Consider the following 16,929-nt stretch of genomic DNA (forward strand, 5'->3'; position numbering starts at 1 on the left):
TGTATTTACTCCTTCATCTCCCTCTTAAAAAACAAAGAGGACTCCTTGGAGTCAAAACTGTTCTCCAGTACCCCTGGAGAGATACTCAGTTGCTTGGTGTGACAGTGGGGTGGATGGGAAGAAGGAAATAATCTAACAGACCTGATCATCCTCCTTCGTAATTCATCCTTCTCAATTTTGGTCAGTACCAAGTTTTGAAACATGGAAAGAAGTGGAAAAGGAATCTACATGGGATCTGTGCAAGGACACAATGAGCCATGAAGAGATGAGCACACAGCAAACAGCTTTATCTAGCTACAAGTATAAGAGGGTGTCCAAAAGTCACAATTTTCAGAAAAAACCCCAGTAAGTTTATGAGAAAAATAACAAATCTTTCCATCTTCGTAATCAGAAGTGAATATTTTTGTTTTCCCCCCTTTCCTTTTCTGTTTCAAATGGTAAAATCACACAAATAAGGACAAGAACAGCAGGAAACAACTTTTATCTGTTTCAGTTTTTAGTATTTATTATTTTTACTAAAAATTACAGCCTTCTGAAAAGGCAAAAAATCACCATGGGAAGAAATTTCAATAAAAATGTGTCTCTCAAAAATAAAAAATATGCCAGTTGGAAGTACAGGCTATCAACTTTCTTCACTACACTCTTCACGTACTTGGGATGAAATGCCCTGCTCTTGTTTCTGCTCTTCAGCTCTAGGAGATATTATCTTTTCTTTGTCTGTTCTTATTTTTAAGGTTTGTAATAATGGAGCTCCTGGTGCATCCTTTGGATGTTTGGCCTCAGTGCTGCTCAGTTTGAGTCCCCTAAGGGATCCATTTCTCAGAAGCATTTCCTCCTCTCTAACAGAACAGACACGTTCAGCTAACACTTTTCACTTAAGACAGACATGTTGTAATTAAATCAAGATTACATGTTTTGCCCAGCAGTAATACAAATCTGGGCTCTGTCCCTGTGAATATGGCAAGTATGAGTCTGCATATTAGACCTGAATCCAAAATATCTACAAACAATTGATAGTGCTTCCCATTTAGCACATCTTGCCTTGAACACAAAGCCAGAATTTTAATGATGGCTCATAGTCTGGCATATTATTTATCATACTTTGTTACCATTTAAAACTCCAATTCTTTAGCTGAATTGCCTCAGCCTACAAATACATGGGAAAATGTAAAAATGCTGGGAAACTGCAGGAATGTGACATGGGTGTGAATGTTGGCCAGTCCTGACTAAGTGGTGATATATAAAGTAAAAAGAAAATGCAAGTTGTGCATCTCTAGAAAGTTTTTGTTACGGAGAGGTGAATCTTGCTCAGAAATATTAAGTGCAGGCAGCAATCAATGATTTAATGATCCATAGCAATTTAGAAGCTATTAATCTGAAGCAATAAAAGCAATTCCTGTTGGCATTTTAAGTGTAGAGTATGGATCAAAACTACAGAAAAGCTGTTCTTGATGATGGAAGAAAAACAGTTTATTCCTTACAACCTGCAGAAATGGAATGGCACCATTCAAAATGAATCACAACCCAAACTACTTCCAGATCTCCTGGGAAAGTTAATATTATTTGGTACTAATCTCTGTGAAGTTTGGGATTCTTTCCAATTTTTTTCTGAAATTATTTTCTTCCAAAGGTACTAAACACAGGATGCTGTCTTGATTCCTAATGCTGGCACTATGTAAGAGCCTTTAAAAAAACAAGCTAAAACTGAGGAAATAAAACTTTCATTTGATTTTTGCCCAAAATTCAGCACTGGCACTGAAAAAAGAAATTACTGCACAAAAATGAGAAAAAAATAAATTAACAGACCTGCCTCAGGGCAGGCTGTATGCTTCCCAGAAGCATTAACTGCTAACACTGTTCTTTTAGGGCTTTGGTACTGCAGTGGCAGTCATTTAATTCACAAAGTTCTTTGGTTCCTGGTTGGGCCTTTGGAAGATGGGTTCTGCTCTGCCACCTGTGAAAGCCTGAGAGAACAGCCCTGCCAGATCATCAGCATCATAAAAGCACACAAAAATGTCCCATACTCAGTTTATCACACTATTTCTTTTAATGACAAACACCTGCATTAGGATCATAACACCTGGAATGTAAATTTGCTTTTCTAAATGAGTGCTAAATATAACATGGACTAAATTAAAGACAAACATGAAAGCAACAGTACCAAGGAGATGGTTAAACAAGTTCTAAGGCAACAAATATGACATAATAGAAAAACTGTGGCAGAAAAATAAAAGAGAAGGTCACAATGAAGAAGCAAAGAAGAAACATTCTGCAAATGGAAAACTCATTTCAGAATACATATACAGGCACGTGATGTACTTTTATATAAAAGAAGGATTTCAAGTTCACAAGTTGAAATATGTTTCTGACATACTCTTACCCATTCTAGAAACTCATGAATGTTTATGACACCTATGGTCCTATTGTTCACAGGATTCTACTCACCTATGCATTTTAAGCCATCAGGAGCTGTATAAAACCCTGGAGGACACTTGCAGAAGTAACTACTAACTGTGTTTGAACACTCTCCTCCATCACAAATTCCAGGAATGGTGCTACATTCATCGATATCTTCAAGACAAAAAGAGATGCAGGGGCAGGTTAGCTAAATTAGTTTTGGCACAAGAAGAGGTATTTTATAATTAGTAGTAATAATCAAATTCAGGGCATAATCAGCAGTTTTGAATGAGCATCTTTTGTTAGGCATCTTACAAACAGAAATGAAACAGAACCTAAAAAACCACTGTATCTGCATTGAATTCTGCATACCAGAATTAAAAAAACTGTGTTGAGACCAGAGTGCAAACTGTGCCATGACCACAGTGATCAGGAGCTTAACCATTATCTCCAGCAGCACAGCATCTCCTGGTACCACACTGAGGCACTGCTTCAATACAGACTCGAAGAGAGATGTACCACCTACTGAACCTCCTGTCCTTCTCACTGCACTCGGGTTTTGTCTTGGAAATCCCCCGCACAAAAGCACTGAGCAGCTAGGTATTGTTCAACTAATGCAATCTGACAGGATTACAGCTCAGACCAGGATGACTGCAGGCAACAAAAATTATATTCCCTGACTTTCTCCACTAAATCAGTGTTCTGAAGTTTCAACAGGTTTCTAGAGTGTAACCGAAATATCTACTGCAGAAATCAGGCAGCATCCATAATTCTCCCTACATTTTGTCAGTGATTTTAAAATAAAATTTCCATATCATGATTCTCTTCACTAAAAAACCTCAATCCATATACTAAATCATCATCATGGATACAATGCAAAAAAATTTTCAAAGTCTGTAGGAAAAAAATCTAACAAATTCTTACAACTCATCATAGCTACACAGAGGGAACTTGAAGGGTTTCTTCCACAGCTAGTTTGTATTATCTACAGCTATGTGAATAACAACCTATGTCAGCCCCAAGTGCTCCTTAATTACCACCAGTAGCCCGCCTGTGATGTGTAGTTACTTTGCCCTTGGTTTCCAGAGACTGTCTTAACAATGCAGCTGCATCTAATTAGCACTGCCCTCATCTCCTAGGAACCTGGAGTTCTGCTGAGGTTAAAAACAGCTCAATCTTTTCCATGGTACCTACAAGAGTAATCAGCCAAACAGAGCAGAAAGGGAGGTTATTCTCTAGGCTGATCAATGACATCTGCTTGTCACAGCCATCTACAATCACCCAGATGCTCTCCTGACAGGGAGCATCCAGCTAGAAATAATGGCATCACAGGACTCTACCCAACCTCTCCTCCAGAGATCTACAAAAAGACAGACACATGACTGTAATAATGATTTCACCAACCACAAAAATTTCTGAGATGAAATACTGCAACACCACCCAACACAGCAAGGCAAAGAGTGAATAATACCGTAGTTATTAAAATGGACTGGAAGAATTTAAATGTAACGCCTAAACTGGAATTTGGCCCCACCAGATGGGGGAACACCCGAAGTCCCACAGGACTATTAATGAGAATTTTAGCAAGTAGAGAGGATCTCAGTTCTACTTCTGTGAAGACAGTCATATAAAACTCAGTAGTATAAAAACTAACAACTCCTGCTCTTCTAGGTAAAGTAAGGGATGGTCTAATATTTTTGTAGCCCCTTGCCTTTGCAGGAAAGTAGTGGAGGGACTGGGGTGGCACACAGATCACTCAAGTTTGCAGACTCAGCCATCCTGAGTGGAGCAGGGCCCTGGGTCCCCTGTGCACACATTCTTCCCCAGCATCTTGCTAGTTGTCCTGATGTGGGTCACATTCCTCACTTGGGTGTGTGAGAGGGGTGTGACTTTTTGTTCAGTGCTACTTCGAGGATGTTGCCAAAGCCTCAAGTCCGAGTGCCCTGGGAGCACTGCTAAGAGACTTCTGGCTTCTGCTCCAAGATTATACACCACAGGAGTCCCACAAGTCTCAGTGACAAAAAATGTGGAAATTGAATTTTGGTCTGAATAAAGCCCTTAATTAACAGAGAAAAATGCAATCGTAAATGGATCAGATTCAAGCATTTTCTGACTCAAATTCACCAATGTTTATCTTAAAGTCAGTGTTGCCACTGTTTATATAGAGTCCGACCTTTTTAAAAGCAAAATCATCACTCTTTATTTTAGGGTTGAGCCTAACCCAAACAGTATTTCACTATTTATATTAGTGTTGACATCCATATAAGCAACATTGTCATTGCTAAGCATGCGAGTTTTACAAAGGTAAGTATACTTGATGTACTCGCAGACTTAGATGTCACTCCAGGAAAAATTACTCCCCCAGTCACCACAAAAAGAAGAATTTACTTCAGCATTAGTGCCAATGGAAAAGAAATAACCATTATATCAAGCAGTGAAATAATGTAGCACTTAAAATACAGATTTCCACCAGCTCTGCTAATAAAGAGAACCTCGGCCAACACACCTCATTTCCCATCTTGTTGATTGTCTCCCTGTACTTGACGATTGCTATTATGATCTAACTTTAATGGAGACCCCTTGAAAAAACAGTGCTGGTAATTCAGCAGGTAGCTCCCAGTTGAACCAAATCAGTGCCCAAGGACATATTACAACTGCCAGAAGTCCTGCTCACTAAAAAGGAAGCTAAACCAAACAATCAGACGTTATTTATTATGTATCAGAATCAACTACAGTTAATTCCTGTAAAACAAACAACTTGTGTTATATTGTCTTATAAAATTCAAAAGATAATTTAGAAAGAACAGAACGGATATGCTGTTGTTGCATGATCATGCTCTTAAATGTTGAGCCTCTATCTTATTTTATGGCACTGGTATAAAGGCAGTACTTTTCACTATTTGAATTAATACCTACTCAGGTTTAACTAAAATTGCTTGGTACACACAATATGAAGATGTACTGAAAGTAACTCTCTGTCTGCAGAGGTTCAAAAATCAATAGGTATGAAACTGAAGAAGGAAAAATTCACCTGATCTTTGCATCCAGCTGATCACTGCAAAGAGATTTCACAAATGGAGCAGGAAATTTGCAGCAGAATTTGGGAACACAACAACCTATACGAGGTTCTTGAGTCCAGTTCCTTAACTGTTAGCAAGTGCAGGCTCTGAGGGTGGTGGTTGTTTGGGGGTTTTTTGTTCTTTGGTTGCTGGTAGGGCTTTTTTTTAAGATGATTCAGCAGTTGAAAAATATCATCAAAATATTTATGAGATGCAGCCTACAACTCTCAGCTTTTCATGTACTAATACTTAACAAGGCACATGTTCAGTCTCTCCTATTCACCACATTCTTGGTACTTCATCCACAGAAGGAAACACTTGCATTGTTGTTCTATCCTAAATGTATGTTGCATTCTGACAAAATCACTGGCAGACAATATGTAAACCATGCTGTGTACAAGCTCTTCTGAAACTGCTCTCCCTAACCTGCAAATAAATTATAAAGTTTTGCCTAAAATAGGGATTTTTCTTTTGAAAGAGTAAGTCGTAATTCTTCTAAAATGACTAAAAATTTTTGAGTGCTTCTTAAAGGGCATTTGATGCAAGAAAGGATGGTGAATGCACACCTTTCTTTCACAAATACTTTTATGGTACTGAAAGTTTGCATTCCAAAATCACTAATCACTTATGAAACTTGTCTGCTCAAATTAAGTTAATTTTTAATATTCTCTGGTTTGGGAGAAAGCACCCCTATTGTATTTGTTGTGAATAATGTTATTTGCATATTCAAGGCAAAAGAGACAGAAAGTTTGTTACAAACTGTTAAACAAAGTTGGTCTCCTAAAAGAAGACTCCCCTGCTTCTACTTTCAGAAGAAAGTTCTAGAAGTTCTTACCGTCACATTTTTGTGTTACTTCATTAAACTTGTGTCCAGCTGGGCATTTGCACTCAAAAGATCCAACAGTATTAATACAATTTCCCCCTTGACAGATCCCAGGGATAGCTTGGCATTCATCCACATCTATGACATAAAAAAGGAAAAAACACCCACTTTTATTTCATTTCTCAAGAACAGCCATAATAATTTGTCTACACAGAAATTAAATATGCTTAAATCCATTCTTCACCCATCATAATATTATGATACTTGCTTGGGAAGACAGACACTGATTTTGTAATTACTCTATGCAAAGTATGATTAAGTACAGTACTCTAAATATTTTCTGCAAGAAATCACATGGTTATTATTATTACAGACATTAAATATCTAACTGCTATTGCTTTGTTTTTCCAAAACATCTGGGGAATGGTGTGCAGAGAACACAGCCTGCCAGAACTCAAGTTTCTTTGAAGTGTCTAAAGCTGGTCACCCAAAATCACTTGCCCCCTCAAAAATCTTGGCAACCCCATACAGAGCTTAGGCCACCAGCACAGAAGAGCAGTTGCAGTGTGCATGGAGGGGGCCTCATGGAGAGGCACAGCAATGCAGAGTCATTACTGATGGAAATTAACTTGACACTCCAGCAAGATCAGCACCGATGACATTAGACTGTGGTTAGGATTTGACTCAGAAGGTTTCACAGCCATAATTAATGTCTCAGGAGGAATTATTAATGACCTGCTTAGATATACATAAATTTGGAGAGGTTTTTCCCTTTTATTTTTCTTTCTTTGCTTTCCATTTTTTTTCACTGAGGAAAACGAAACAACAGAGATGATATCACGGGCTAGGTAGTAAGCTCAAGACAAACATTTTCAAGAGGCCCCAGTTTCTGGCCTCACAATTATTTTAGCACAACAACGTGTGTCGTCACTTAGCTGCAGAAGTGTTGCTACGGCTTAATAACAGCTACAGAAAGGAGGCTAAAGGAGGCAGAGGAGTGGCATTGCAACAGGACACTCGGGAAGTCTGGCTTGCAGTCCCCAGAGGCTGCCCTGTCTCTACTGCTCAGGAGCTCCTTCAGGAGCACAGAGCACCCCACTCTCTGAACCAAATGCTCGTGCTTCCCCCATCTCCTCAGCAGAACCACCGGCTGCTGATAAAACATGGTTGCTTGAGTTCTTGGGCTTCACACTGACAAAGGTTTCAGTGCACAGACACAAGCTGAAGGAGATGATGCCTCCAAACCTCCCTTTTTAAATCCCAGAGAGACAGCTGTAATGTGTCTTGAAGCCTGAAAAGTGAAGTATTATGTATGTACAAAAGGCTAAGAGGCAGTTTTCCTGGGAGCCACAAGGAGGAAGTTTCAGGAATGCCATGGGGCATATCTGCAGCACATGGCAAAGCATTATGCAAAGATCCCTGGGTGAACCAATCCAGGTCTGGGGAGCAGCAGCAGAGCAGAGCTGTCCCTGAGGGAACCATTGTGCTGGGAGGTCAAAGAACCAGCACAGCCTCAGCAGCCTTGACTCAACCACACTGCTGCTGGGACTTGAGCTACAGCAATGGGCTGTGCTTTAGTAGCAGTCATCAGCCAGACTTCATGGCACTGTACTGACTTAAAAAAACCTCAAAAACGAAAAAAAACAAAAGTCAGGCTTCTGAGTCATGATGTCTGTTTCAAAATTCCACCTTTTGGTTTAATTTTTCTTCTTTATATCTTTAAAAATCTAGCCTGTGATATTAATTTAACTTTCAGCCAAAGTCAAACTCTGGGCAGTGATATTCTATTTACTTTTGAAAATAACCTTGCCCTCACTTCTGCTTTATTTTTTCTGACTTCTCCACACAATAATAATGATTCCTTTTTCTCCTCAGAGAACCTGGATTTTATTTAACCTGTTTTCCTTTATTTAGATTGAATAGGGATGTGAAATCCCTGAAATGTCTTCAGTCTGAATGGATGTTATGTGATTTCAAAAGAATTTAGTACAATTGCTTGAAAAATAAAGCTAATATGTGATTCCATAAAAGATCTGTTGAAATTACAAACACAATACTTACGAAGGGAAAACTGGAAAATACAAGTCAAATGTACAGGGCCAAAACTGTTCTGGCACCAGACAGAGATCAGCATCAATGTAGCTGTTTGCTAAGAAATGTGCAGTAAGCAGAAGTATCCTTATTCCAAACTGCACAAACCCATTAGAGAGTTCACTGTAGCTTTCCCCTGACACAAACAAGAGGGATATAACTAGGTGTGGCATAAGTGCAGGGGTGTGGGCCACATATTTATGTACATAGGCTTTCAAAAGTGTCCAGAACCTCAGTTCACAGATTTCTGCACAATTTAGTCTTGACCTTTACAGAAAGAGGGGGAACAAAATCACTGAGGTCAAAATATGGGCACATCATGCAATGCACACAACCATGTCCATCTTGAAGTTCATCATGTCTGTCTGCAGGCACCAACCACGACTTGGCCTGTGACAGAGGGTATCTACATTTTTAATACAATGGAATGCCTCGAAGTCCCTTCATAGGAATTTCATGATTATATAAAATCACTCACTGATTTATAATCTTTATCTTCCCTATTTTCAAAAATATTGTAAATTATTAGAAAATGTTAGACAGATTGAAATAAACTGGCCCCAAAGATATGGTACTGGGAACGTATAATCCACATCAGTTTAATACATAGTTGCCCCTGTTAACTTTCTCCTGTTTCCTGCCAGACATCCAGACAATAAAAGAATTTATACAGCTGGAAGTATTAGACTAAAAGCCAAAAGCAGTGTAAGGACTTTCTATGGTAAGGCATGCTCTGAAAGAAGTAAGCAACATCTGGGTGGATTTTATGATTTGAAACAAATGCAAATGCATTTCCAAACTTGTATAAAATATATAATAGGGCATTACAAATGGCACGACAGGCACTTTTCTCCAGGTCAAAGCAGTATAGCTCAAGAGATAAGACATCCAAGACGAATCCAAATTAAACAACTTTTAGCTGAAAAATCCCACACCAGATGAATGGGGCAGTACTGCCACAGATTGATTTTTGCATGTTTTGAGTGCTCTCTGAAACAAAACAAATTCCTCCACAGAATGATCGAGTGGTATACTTAAAAACACCATTACAGAACCAAGGGAAAGGGCTGCTGGCAGTGAAAAATTCATTAAGATGCTGGCTGCTCCCACATGACCTGAGTTACTAATGTACTCACTTGAACATCAGGCACTCACTGAATCATGAAGTAATGCAGCTGACAGTGTTTTTCCATTCTTCACACATATAGCTGAGAATGGCTTAGGACAGGTTATTCACAGCAGTGTAACTCAATTAAGATTAATCCAGTAACAATTTCAGCAGCTTTTGGGGAAACTTTGCTGCTGACTTACCTTGACAGGCTCCCGTTCGAATGTTTGGAATGAAGCCTCGGCGGCAGGGATGCGGCTGGGCAGGACACATTTCACAGGGATGGCCCCACGCTCTCCCAACAGTTGCACAGCACAGGGTTTTTGTGCAGACAATTCCACTGAGCTGGCCCTGGCACATCTGGTTGGTTACCAAAGTGAAGCAAGGGCCCGTCCTGTAATCTGCACCAAAAACAGGAAACCTGATCAGAATCACAATAAAAATACACAACAAACCTCACAATAAAGCAAAACAACAGCACATTAAGGCAATTGTTTTTCACACAAATTGCCCACCAACCCAACAATTTATGCCAGAAGTGGTCTACAGAGAACATTTTTTCTCTCTCTTTAATTCAAATCCACTGAAAATATAAACTGTGACTATTTTACCAGGAATATTACATCTGTAGGTGCCCTTTGCTGCTTCATTTAATGACTCATAATATTCTTTCCAGGGTCTTTTCATCAGTTTATTTTAAATATGCAGCCTATTATTTAGAAGAATACTGATAAAAGAGTTAGGATATGTTTATTTCCACAAGTTGGATGGTTGTTCTCAAACGAGGCTCAAGGGAAGCAAATACAGTCTGCAGGAAGTTTTTTGAGGACAGTTTTCACTGCTCTTCAGGCATATGCTGTACCAGATATGTGGGCAAGCTTTGCCTACAGCTGCATGGAGGGCATGTGGAACGCATCTGCTTTGATTTGTTTATGGTAGGACAGGCCACTTAGCCAACAGACAGAATCAAACTGAGATGTTAATGAAACACCAGTAGGCTTCATTTTGTTCCGTCCTCCAAGGGCAAAAGCCAAACAGTGGTACTGCCAACTCCTGCTGTCTCCTGTACATCCGGGGTGCACACTCCAGTTAATTCTTCACAAGCAACTCTAAAATGCTTTTTTGTTATGGTGCACCAGGACAGAGTCCAGCATCCTGTAAGCACAGCCAGCAAATTATGAACCTGTTGTTTGTTTGTACTGAAGAAGTTACCAGATACCTCAGCCAAGGTCACTAAGCAATCCACACTGCCTTAGAGTCATGACATTATAAATTCCTCCAATTTTCACGCCACATCTGAACTTTGTTAACAATAATATGATTTCACTACATCATTGTTAAAAAGTGTGAAATACGGCAGAAGCGAGAATGGACATCTTTCCCATCTGCTCTATCTCCCCACACCAGATGCACCCTGAAGCCAATCATTTAATTAATCTTCATCCAACCCAGAGATGCTGTGTCCACATGCTGTAATTCTGATAATTAATCAAGCCATTCTGATACAATTAATAAAATGGCTTACAGAAATTCTGTAAGGCAAACAATAATGCTATATTGCTACTGTTATCTTCACAATTAACATGATGATATCAGAAAGGATATTGAGTTACATCAAAGGACCTTTCTCTGATGAACTTGTACTAAATGACACTAAATACCATTTACTCTTCATTAACCCTGTATCACTCTGATAATTGCAGTTCTATCTTTTGCCTGTTTAACTCACCTATAATCACTCAGATAATCTCTTTTCCTTTTAAAATATTGGATCATCAACGATTTTCTTTCAGCCTCTGGAAATTTGTCTTGTATTTCCAGATCTGTGGAGAATTAACGTGTGAGAACCCAAAAGCTGTTTTCAGGCTCTGTGGTTGGCTGGACTAGCTGTATAAAAATACGTAAATCCAATTCCTGCTATTTAATTTCAGCCTGAAAGGCTATCAGATTTCAAGTATAAAATCCCTGTCCTATACCCTCCAAACAGTTCAGCTACATTTACTGAACACTTCTCCCACCCTTCTCTAGCAATTCCATCAGCCTCATCATGAAACTAGTCATAATCTCTGATAACATCTTTCTTGCCCTTGATTACCTAATTCCTTATCATCATCTTAACTTTCTTTGGCATGGTATTTCTTATTCTGTCCCTTCATTTCCCATATTAATTTTCTACACTACAGCTTCTACCAAGTTTTTCACTATTTTAAAGCTTTTTTGTAAGTGCTTCAATTTTCTCAGTTCAACAGGCTTGTTTTGCTTTTGTTAAAACCTACATTGCCTTCTTTCTCACTGTAGAAATGCAGTTTTGGAAGCATTCAGTACAAACCCAAATATTACCAGCTTCATCTTATTCCTTCAACACAGAAATTAAAATAAATAAGTCATGATCCGTTACACCTATCAATTAAAAAAAATTATTTCCCAGATCGATTTTTCATCTTTGATCAAAATAAGACTTTGTGCTTTACTCTATGCAAAACTCCCAATGTTGTAACCCCAAATACTAAAACAAGAGACAACAATTTCTTTAGAAATGCCACAGTCTTGTGTTGGCAACAGGAAATCTTCCAAGTACCTCCCCAGAATGAAACCCTTCATTGTAGAGTGTCCCTCTGCCATTTATATATAGATGGGTTAAAAAGGACTCATTCTGTTCTCCGTCGCAGTGAGAGCACGCGGCAGACAGCAGTGAATAACCCATCTTGTGTTTTATGGTAGGATATGAATGGATCAGCATTTACAATTGTTTGCTTTCAAGCTATAAATGACTTAGCAGTGGCTAATATGCCTTAGAAATATGGTGAACCCAATGAAATTAACTTCATAATCATGCAAATCTTTCCACAAGGTCTCAGTAACAAGATGTGGGTTAAATATGCACTCAAAACCAAGCAAGTCTGGCTCCTATATGTTATTATTCAAGTTCATAACACTTTAGTATGGAGAATTACAGAGTATTTTCACCTAATATTTTGCCTTGATAAATTTTATTCTTAATACTCAGTTTTCTTCTAAATACAGCTTTCCATCTACTTTCTCAAATACAGTCTTCCACATTTTCACAAGATTTTCTTTTCTGGTCTTAATGGAAAATTCTAGAAGTCAGAAAATGCATATGAAAAAGATAATTTGAATGTACACACCAGCCTAAGGCCACAGAGAAATCCACACATCAATCCATTTTTTTATACAGAGGCCAAATAAAAAGAGCTTTAAAATTGAAGTGTTTGAAATAGTGCGTTTAAGATTTTATTTATTACAAGATGAAGGCCTAAGAGAAAAAAGTGTGATTCTACTAACACTTTGGCAAAATGAAAAGAGGGTATGAGCTTAAAACCCCAATCCTTGTTTTGTAGCAACAAAGGTTCCTTACACATTCATGTCATTTGTGATTACTCAAAGTACTTCAATAAGGAAAGCTCAAACACAAGGTACCAGTGATCAGTCAGGAGCTGGAAAGAGAGAAATAGGGAAAATATAGCTGGAAAACCTATTATGCAATTTGTATGGGTTGTTTTTTCCTTTTCTTAGGGATAACTTCAATTTAACTGAAGAATGAAGCTTGAAATTATTTTAGCAAAATGATTTTTTTAAAATGTGCAACTGGTAATTCCAATCTTTTAAGTCACTTCTAATGAAAATTTCAGCACATGCAAGCAGCCTTCAGTAAGGCAGTAGCCACCATTACCTAACAACTTTATCTGCTTCTTTACATACTTCTTAGTTATTTTGATAAGGAATAACACCACAAGGAGCTTCAGACAACTCAGAAGATGGTAGAAATGGTAAAAGCACACTAAGTTCATATATTGTCAGAAAGAGCAGGAGAGCAATAGAATGGCACCAGTTTACACCATGCAACAATGCAGCTTATTAATTCCACAGGAAAGAATCAAGTTGCATTTTGATCTAGAGCTCATTCCTGTTTCAGTCAGAACCATCAAATAATTTTAGTTATCTTCTCAAAAGATCCTTTATATCCCTAAAAGCAGCAGAGAGGCTGCTGAAATATGTCGTCTTGGCAGGCTGTGATCAAAACCAAGCGCAGCAATAAATGATGATAATTATTTCAAGTAATTCTGGACAGCACCGAAGAGACTACAAGCACCAGGATAGTGCAAGACTTCTGACACCAGACACACATCTTAAGCCCCCTGTTCACAATAACTTCTGCTTAGTTTCAAGCACAATATAGTTTTTAATATAAAAATAAAGTTTAAAAACATTGTGAATGAATGGAATCTGGATTACACAATTATGCTAGTGCAAGGATGCTGGATGAAATTTGGTCCCTCTTCCCTCTAGGATTCACTATAAATCTCCTGTCTTGATGTTTCAAATTAACAGCCTGATTTTGCAAACGGATAACCACCTGTTAAGGGAGGTTGACAGACTCCTTCACCTCTCTTAAAATAAATAAAAACTGAATGGGTGCAAAGGATCAGACTGCAGCAAGCCATGATCAAGACCTCAATACAGGAAGCAGGAAAATGCCATCTCTTGCCATCACAGAAAAATGGATGATGATAAAATGAGCGGTGTTTTTCCAGCTCTCTGTACACAGCATGCACAGCTCACACAGTACCTCGGGATGCAGCATGGTCTGAGCAGCAAACCCAGTCCCTCCCAGCTGTTAGCACCTCACAGGGGGAAAATCTGGCATGAACCCCCACATCCAGCCAAGACTGCTGTGCAACTGAAACCCCCCTTGGCAACACAAACCAGCAACTTCCCCTTTCTTGAGTACAGGGGGAAAGGGAAAGAAAGGAATATTCCATTATCATACAAATAATGAAAGAAAGGTCAGAAAGGGCTCTAAGGCAAGTGAAGTGCCTTAATGCTGATCATTAGTCCAACTATTTTCCTGCCTAGCAGCACTTTTGTTTCTGCTGCTCGGAGAGTTGCTTGGGTTTTTACACCAGCTGGGGATAAAAGAGGGACATTGGAAGAGAGACTGCACAGGGCAGAAACATCCTCTCATCTCTGCACAGCTGCTCAGTACTGCCCAGGTGTGACCCACTGCACTTGGCAGCCTGTGCCACTGCTCAGCCACACGTCAGGAAAGGGATTCTCCTTTGGAGCCTGATTCTCACACAGCCAAAGAATATACAAACTGTACTGTCAATGGAAAAACCCAGCATCCATCACTGTACGTTTCACTGTACTTCAGTCATTTCACTCTATTCAGAGAAGTCAGCAATACATTCGGAGGTGATGGAGAAAACCATAATGTGCCTCATTTCAGAAGGCAGGATGTGCTGTGTCTGAAATGAGAATTTTTGCAGTAAAATTCAAAGAATTGCACAGAGTCTTGGCGCTGACAGAAGAGAACAGCATGACCAAGCTGACTGTAGCAGTGAGCATCACCATAGCATATAGGGAGTAAACACAGAGGTTTAGCACTTCAGGCTTAATTTCAAAATCAAAGTGATTCTAGGTATTTTCAGACATACTAAAATCTCCTGATAAGGACAGAGAGAACCAACAGAAGGCTCTACATACATACACCTCATATAAAATTAATGCAAACCTCTGTGTGTCACTATACAAAGGAAATAGGGAAGAGCACTGAGCTTGTAACCATCTTCACTTGCAAAATGGCCCTGTCAGTTGCTTGTAGACTTGAAATGATATTGATCATGAAATGGTATTTCGCATACAAGACCTTATGACTTTTAACTGCTGGTCAGAAAAGTGAATGACCATGCTCAGGGATGACCATGGGATAACTATCATTTACTTCCATCTTTTCTAATGGGGGACACGTCTCACATCTCAATTCACAGACCAAATCAAGACCAGACCCCAACACATTCCCAAGTCAGCTCAATAAACTGACTTCCAACTATTTAAAAACTCAGACACAATAATGCTCTGTCCACAGGTGACACTGAAAGGCCAGTTGATAAATGCATCCAATCACAACACACTTTTCTTTCCACACAGGCCATTTCCTTAAATAATTACTCACTGTTAAGCACTCCCTGTCCTCTCCTCCCCCCAGCCAGACACCATTACTCACCCCAGTCAGATCCCAATGTGTCATCATTGGAAAGTACATGGCAAAGATATCAGAGGGTGTTCAGAAGAAAAGAAAACAAAACTCTGTAAATATTTAAAAACTTATTTCCTATGATGTCTGACACTTCTCACCAATGAGGTTTGGTAGGTTTGGATGTGGTATGTGAAGAAATTATCACCATGCCACTTCTGTCTGCTCCCTTCCAGTGCCAGAGATGGTTTCACATATAAGCAAGACCATTTCCCAGCTGCTTCAGCACACAGTGCAGCACTGAGCTCAAACAGCTGAGATTTAACACTGGCTAGTGCTAAGATGTCACTGGAACTAGGGACTCGGAGTGCAACCATTCAGGCACTGTTTCTGGCAGGGATATAAACCTGGCAGCAGAAATGTCTCAAAATACTACAGCTGTGCTGTGGACAACCACCAAGTTGCTTCTTGTTATTTTCACAAGAGTAAAGAACATCCATGGAAGCAGTATCTAACACTGGTACCATAACTCTGTATGCTGTATTAGGCAGCCAAAAAGTTAGTTACTGCCTCATATAAATTCCAGCCCCAAGAATATTACCCTTTAATTCATGAATCTGATGACCCTATTCCTTCATGTCTTCCTCACCTTTGCTTGTTGCAAATTGTTCTCATATATTGACTTGCTGGCACACTTCAGCCTAAATTTATTTTCCATTCCGTAAGCTGCTTCACAAATCCATTTCTGCACAGATGATCTGTTTAACACGTCTATCTAGCAAATATTACCTAGTCTTCCTAGGATACTGGTTAAAGAACAGGACTTTGAATTAATAGCTTACTAATAATATGAGACTAACATTATCACTTACATTTGATGCACAGAACAATTCAGGCTATTTTATAACATATGTTGGCAATCTATTTTCCAGAACAAATATACAACTATTTTCATGCCAATTTTGTTCATGCAACTGACCCAGTTCTCAAAGTCTGTAACTGAAAAGTAATAACATTACAGTAATAAAATAAAAAAAAATAGTGTTCAGAAATTATTATTACAGAATTGGAGTGATTTGTTGCACACATTTTAATCCAACACGCAGACTAAGCATTTCACCAAAATCAAAGCCTTAGCTCTGTTGTTCCCAATTATGTGCGGCAGCAATCCAAATACAGAAAATTGTTACCACATTTTATTCTATTCCATGATGAAGAAAACAGTAAGCAATGCAGCTAAATGTAGAATAACTTCTCATTTCTGAATAGTCAGTTACCTGACACACTCTAGTCTACCCTACTTTGCTGTATAAGCTGCAAAGGACCCTGTCTTTGTAGATTTTAATTTTTCCAATTTCTTTCACAGGCTAGCAACAATTAAATAAAATTCTGACTTAATTTTCATCTCCCTTTTTGATAAAAAGTAACTAGCTTTGGTGACATATTTATTGTCAAG

General features: G+C 38.9%; 1 protein-coding gene across 2 annotated transcripts in view; it reads right to left on the bottom strand.

Moving 5' to 3' along the window:
* Positions 1–16,929, bottom strand: part of FBN1 (fibrillin 1) — a gene marked incomplete at its 5' end in the record, with an annotated part of 144,034 nt that overhangs the window by 82,462 nt on the left and 44,643 nt on the right. For both annotated transcript variants that reach the window (XM_082290967.1, XM_082290966.1), the window contains 3 exons: positions 2,446–2,571; positions 6,292–6,417; positions 9,682–9,879. In XM_082290967.1, coding sequence (XP_082147093.1) covers positions 2,446–2,571; positions 6,292–6,417; positions 9,682–9,879 — 450 coding nt within the window. The remainder of the gene's footprint in view (positions 1–2,445; positions 2,572–6,291; positions 6,418–9,681; positions 9,880–16,929) is intronic.

This window comes from Coloeus monedula, assembly GCF_965178545.1.
Source record: "Coloeus monedula genome assembly, chromosome: 14".
In the NCBI taxonomy this organism is placed as follows: Eukaryota; Metazoa; Chordata; class Aves; order Passeriformes; family Corvidae; genus Coloeus; species Coloeus monedula.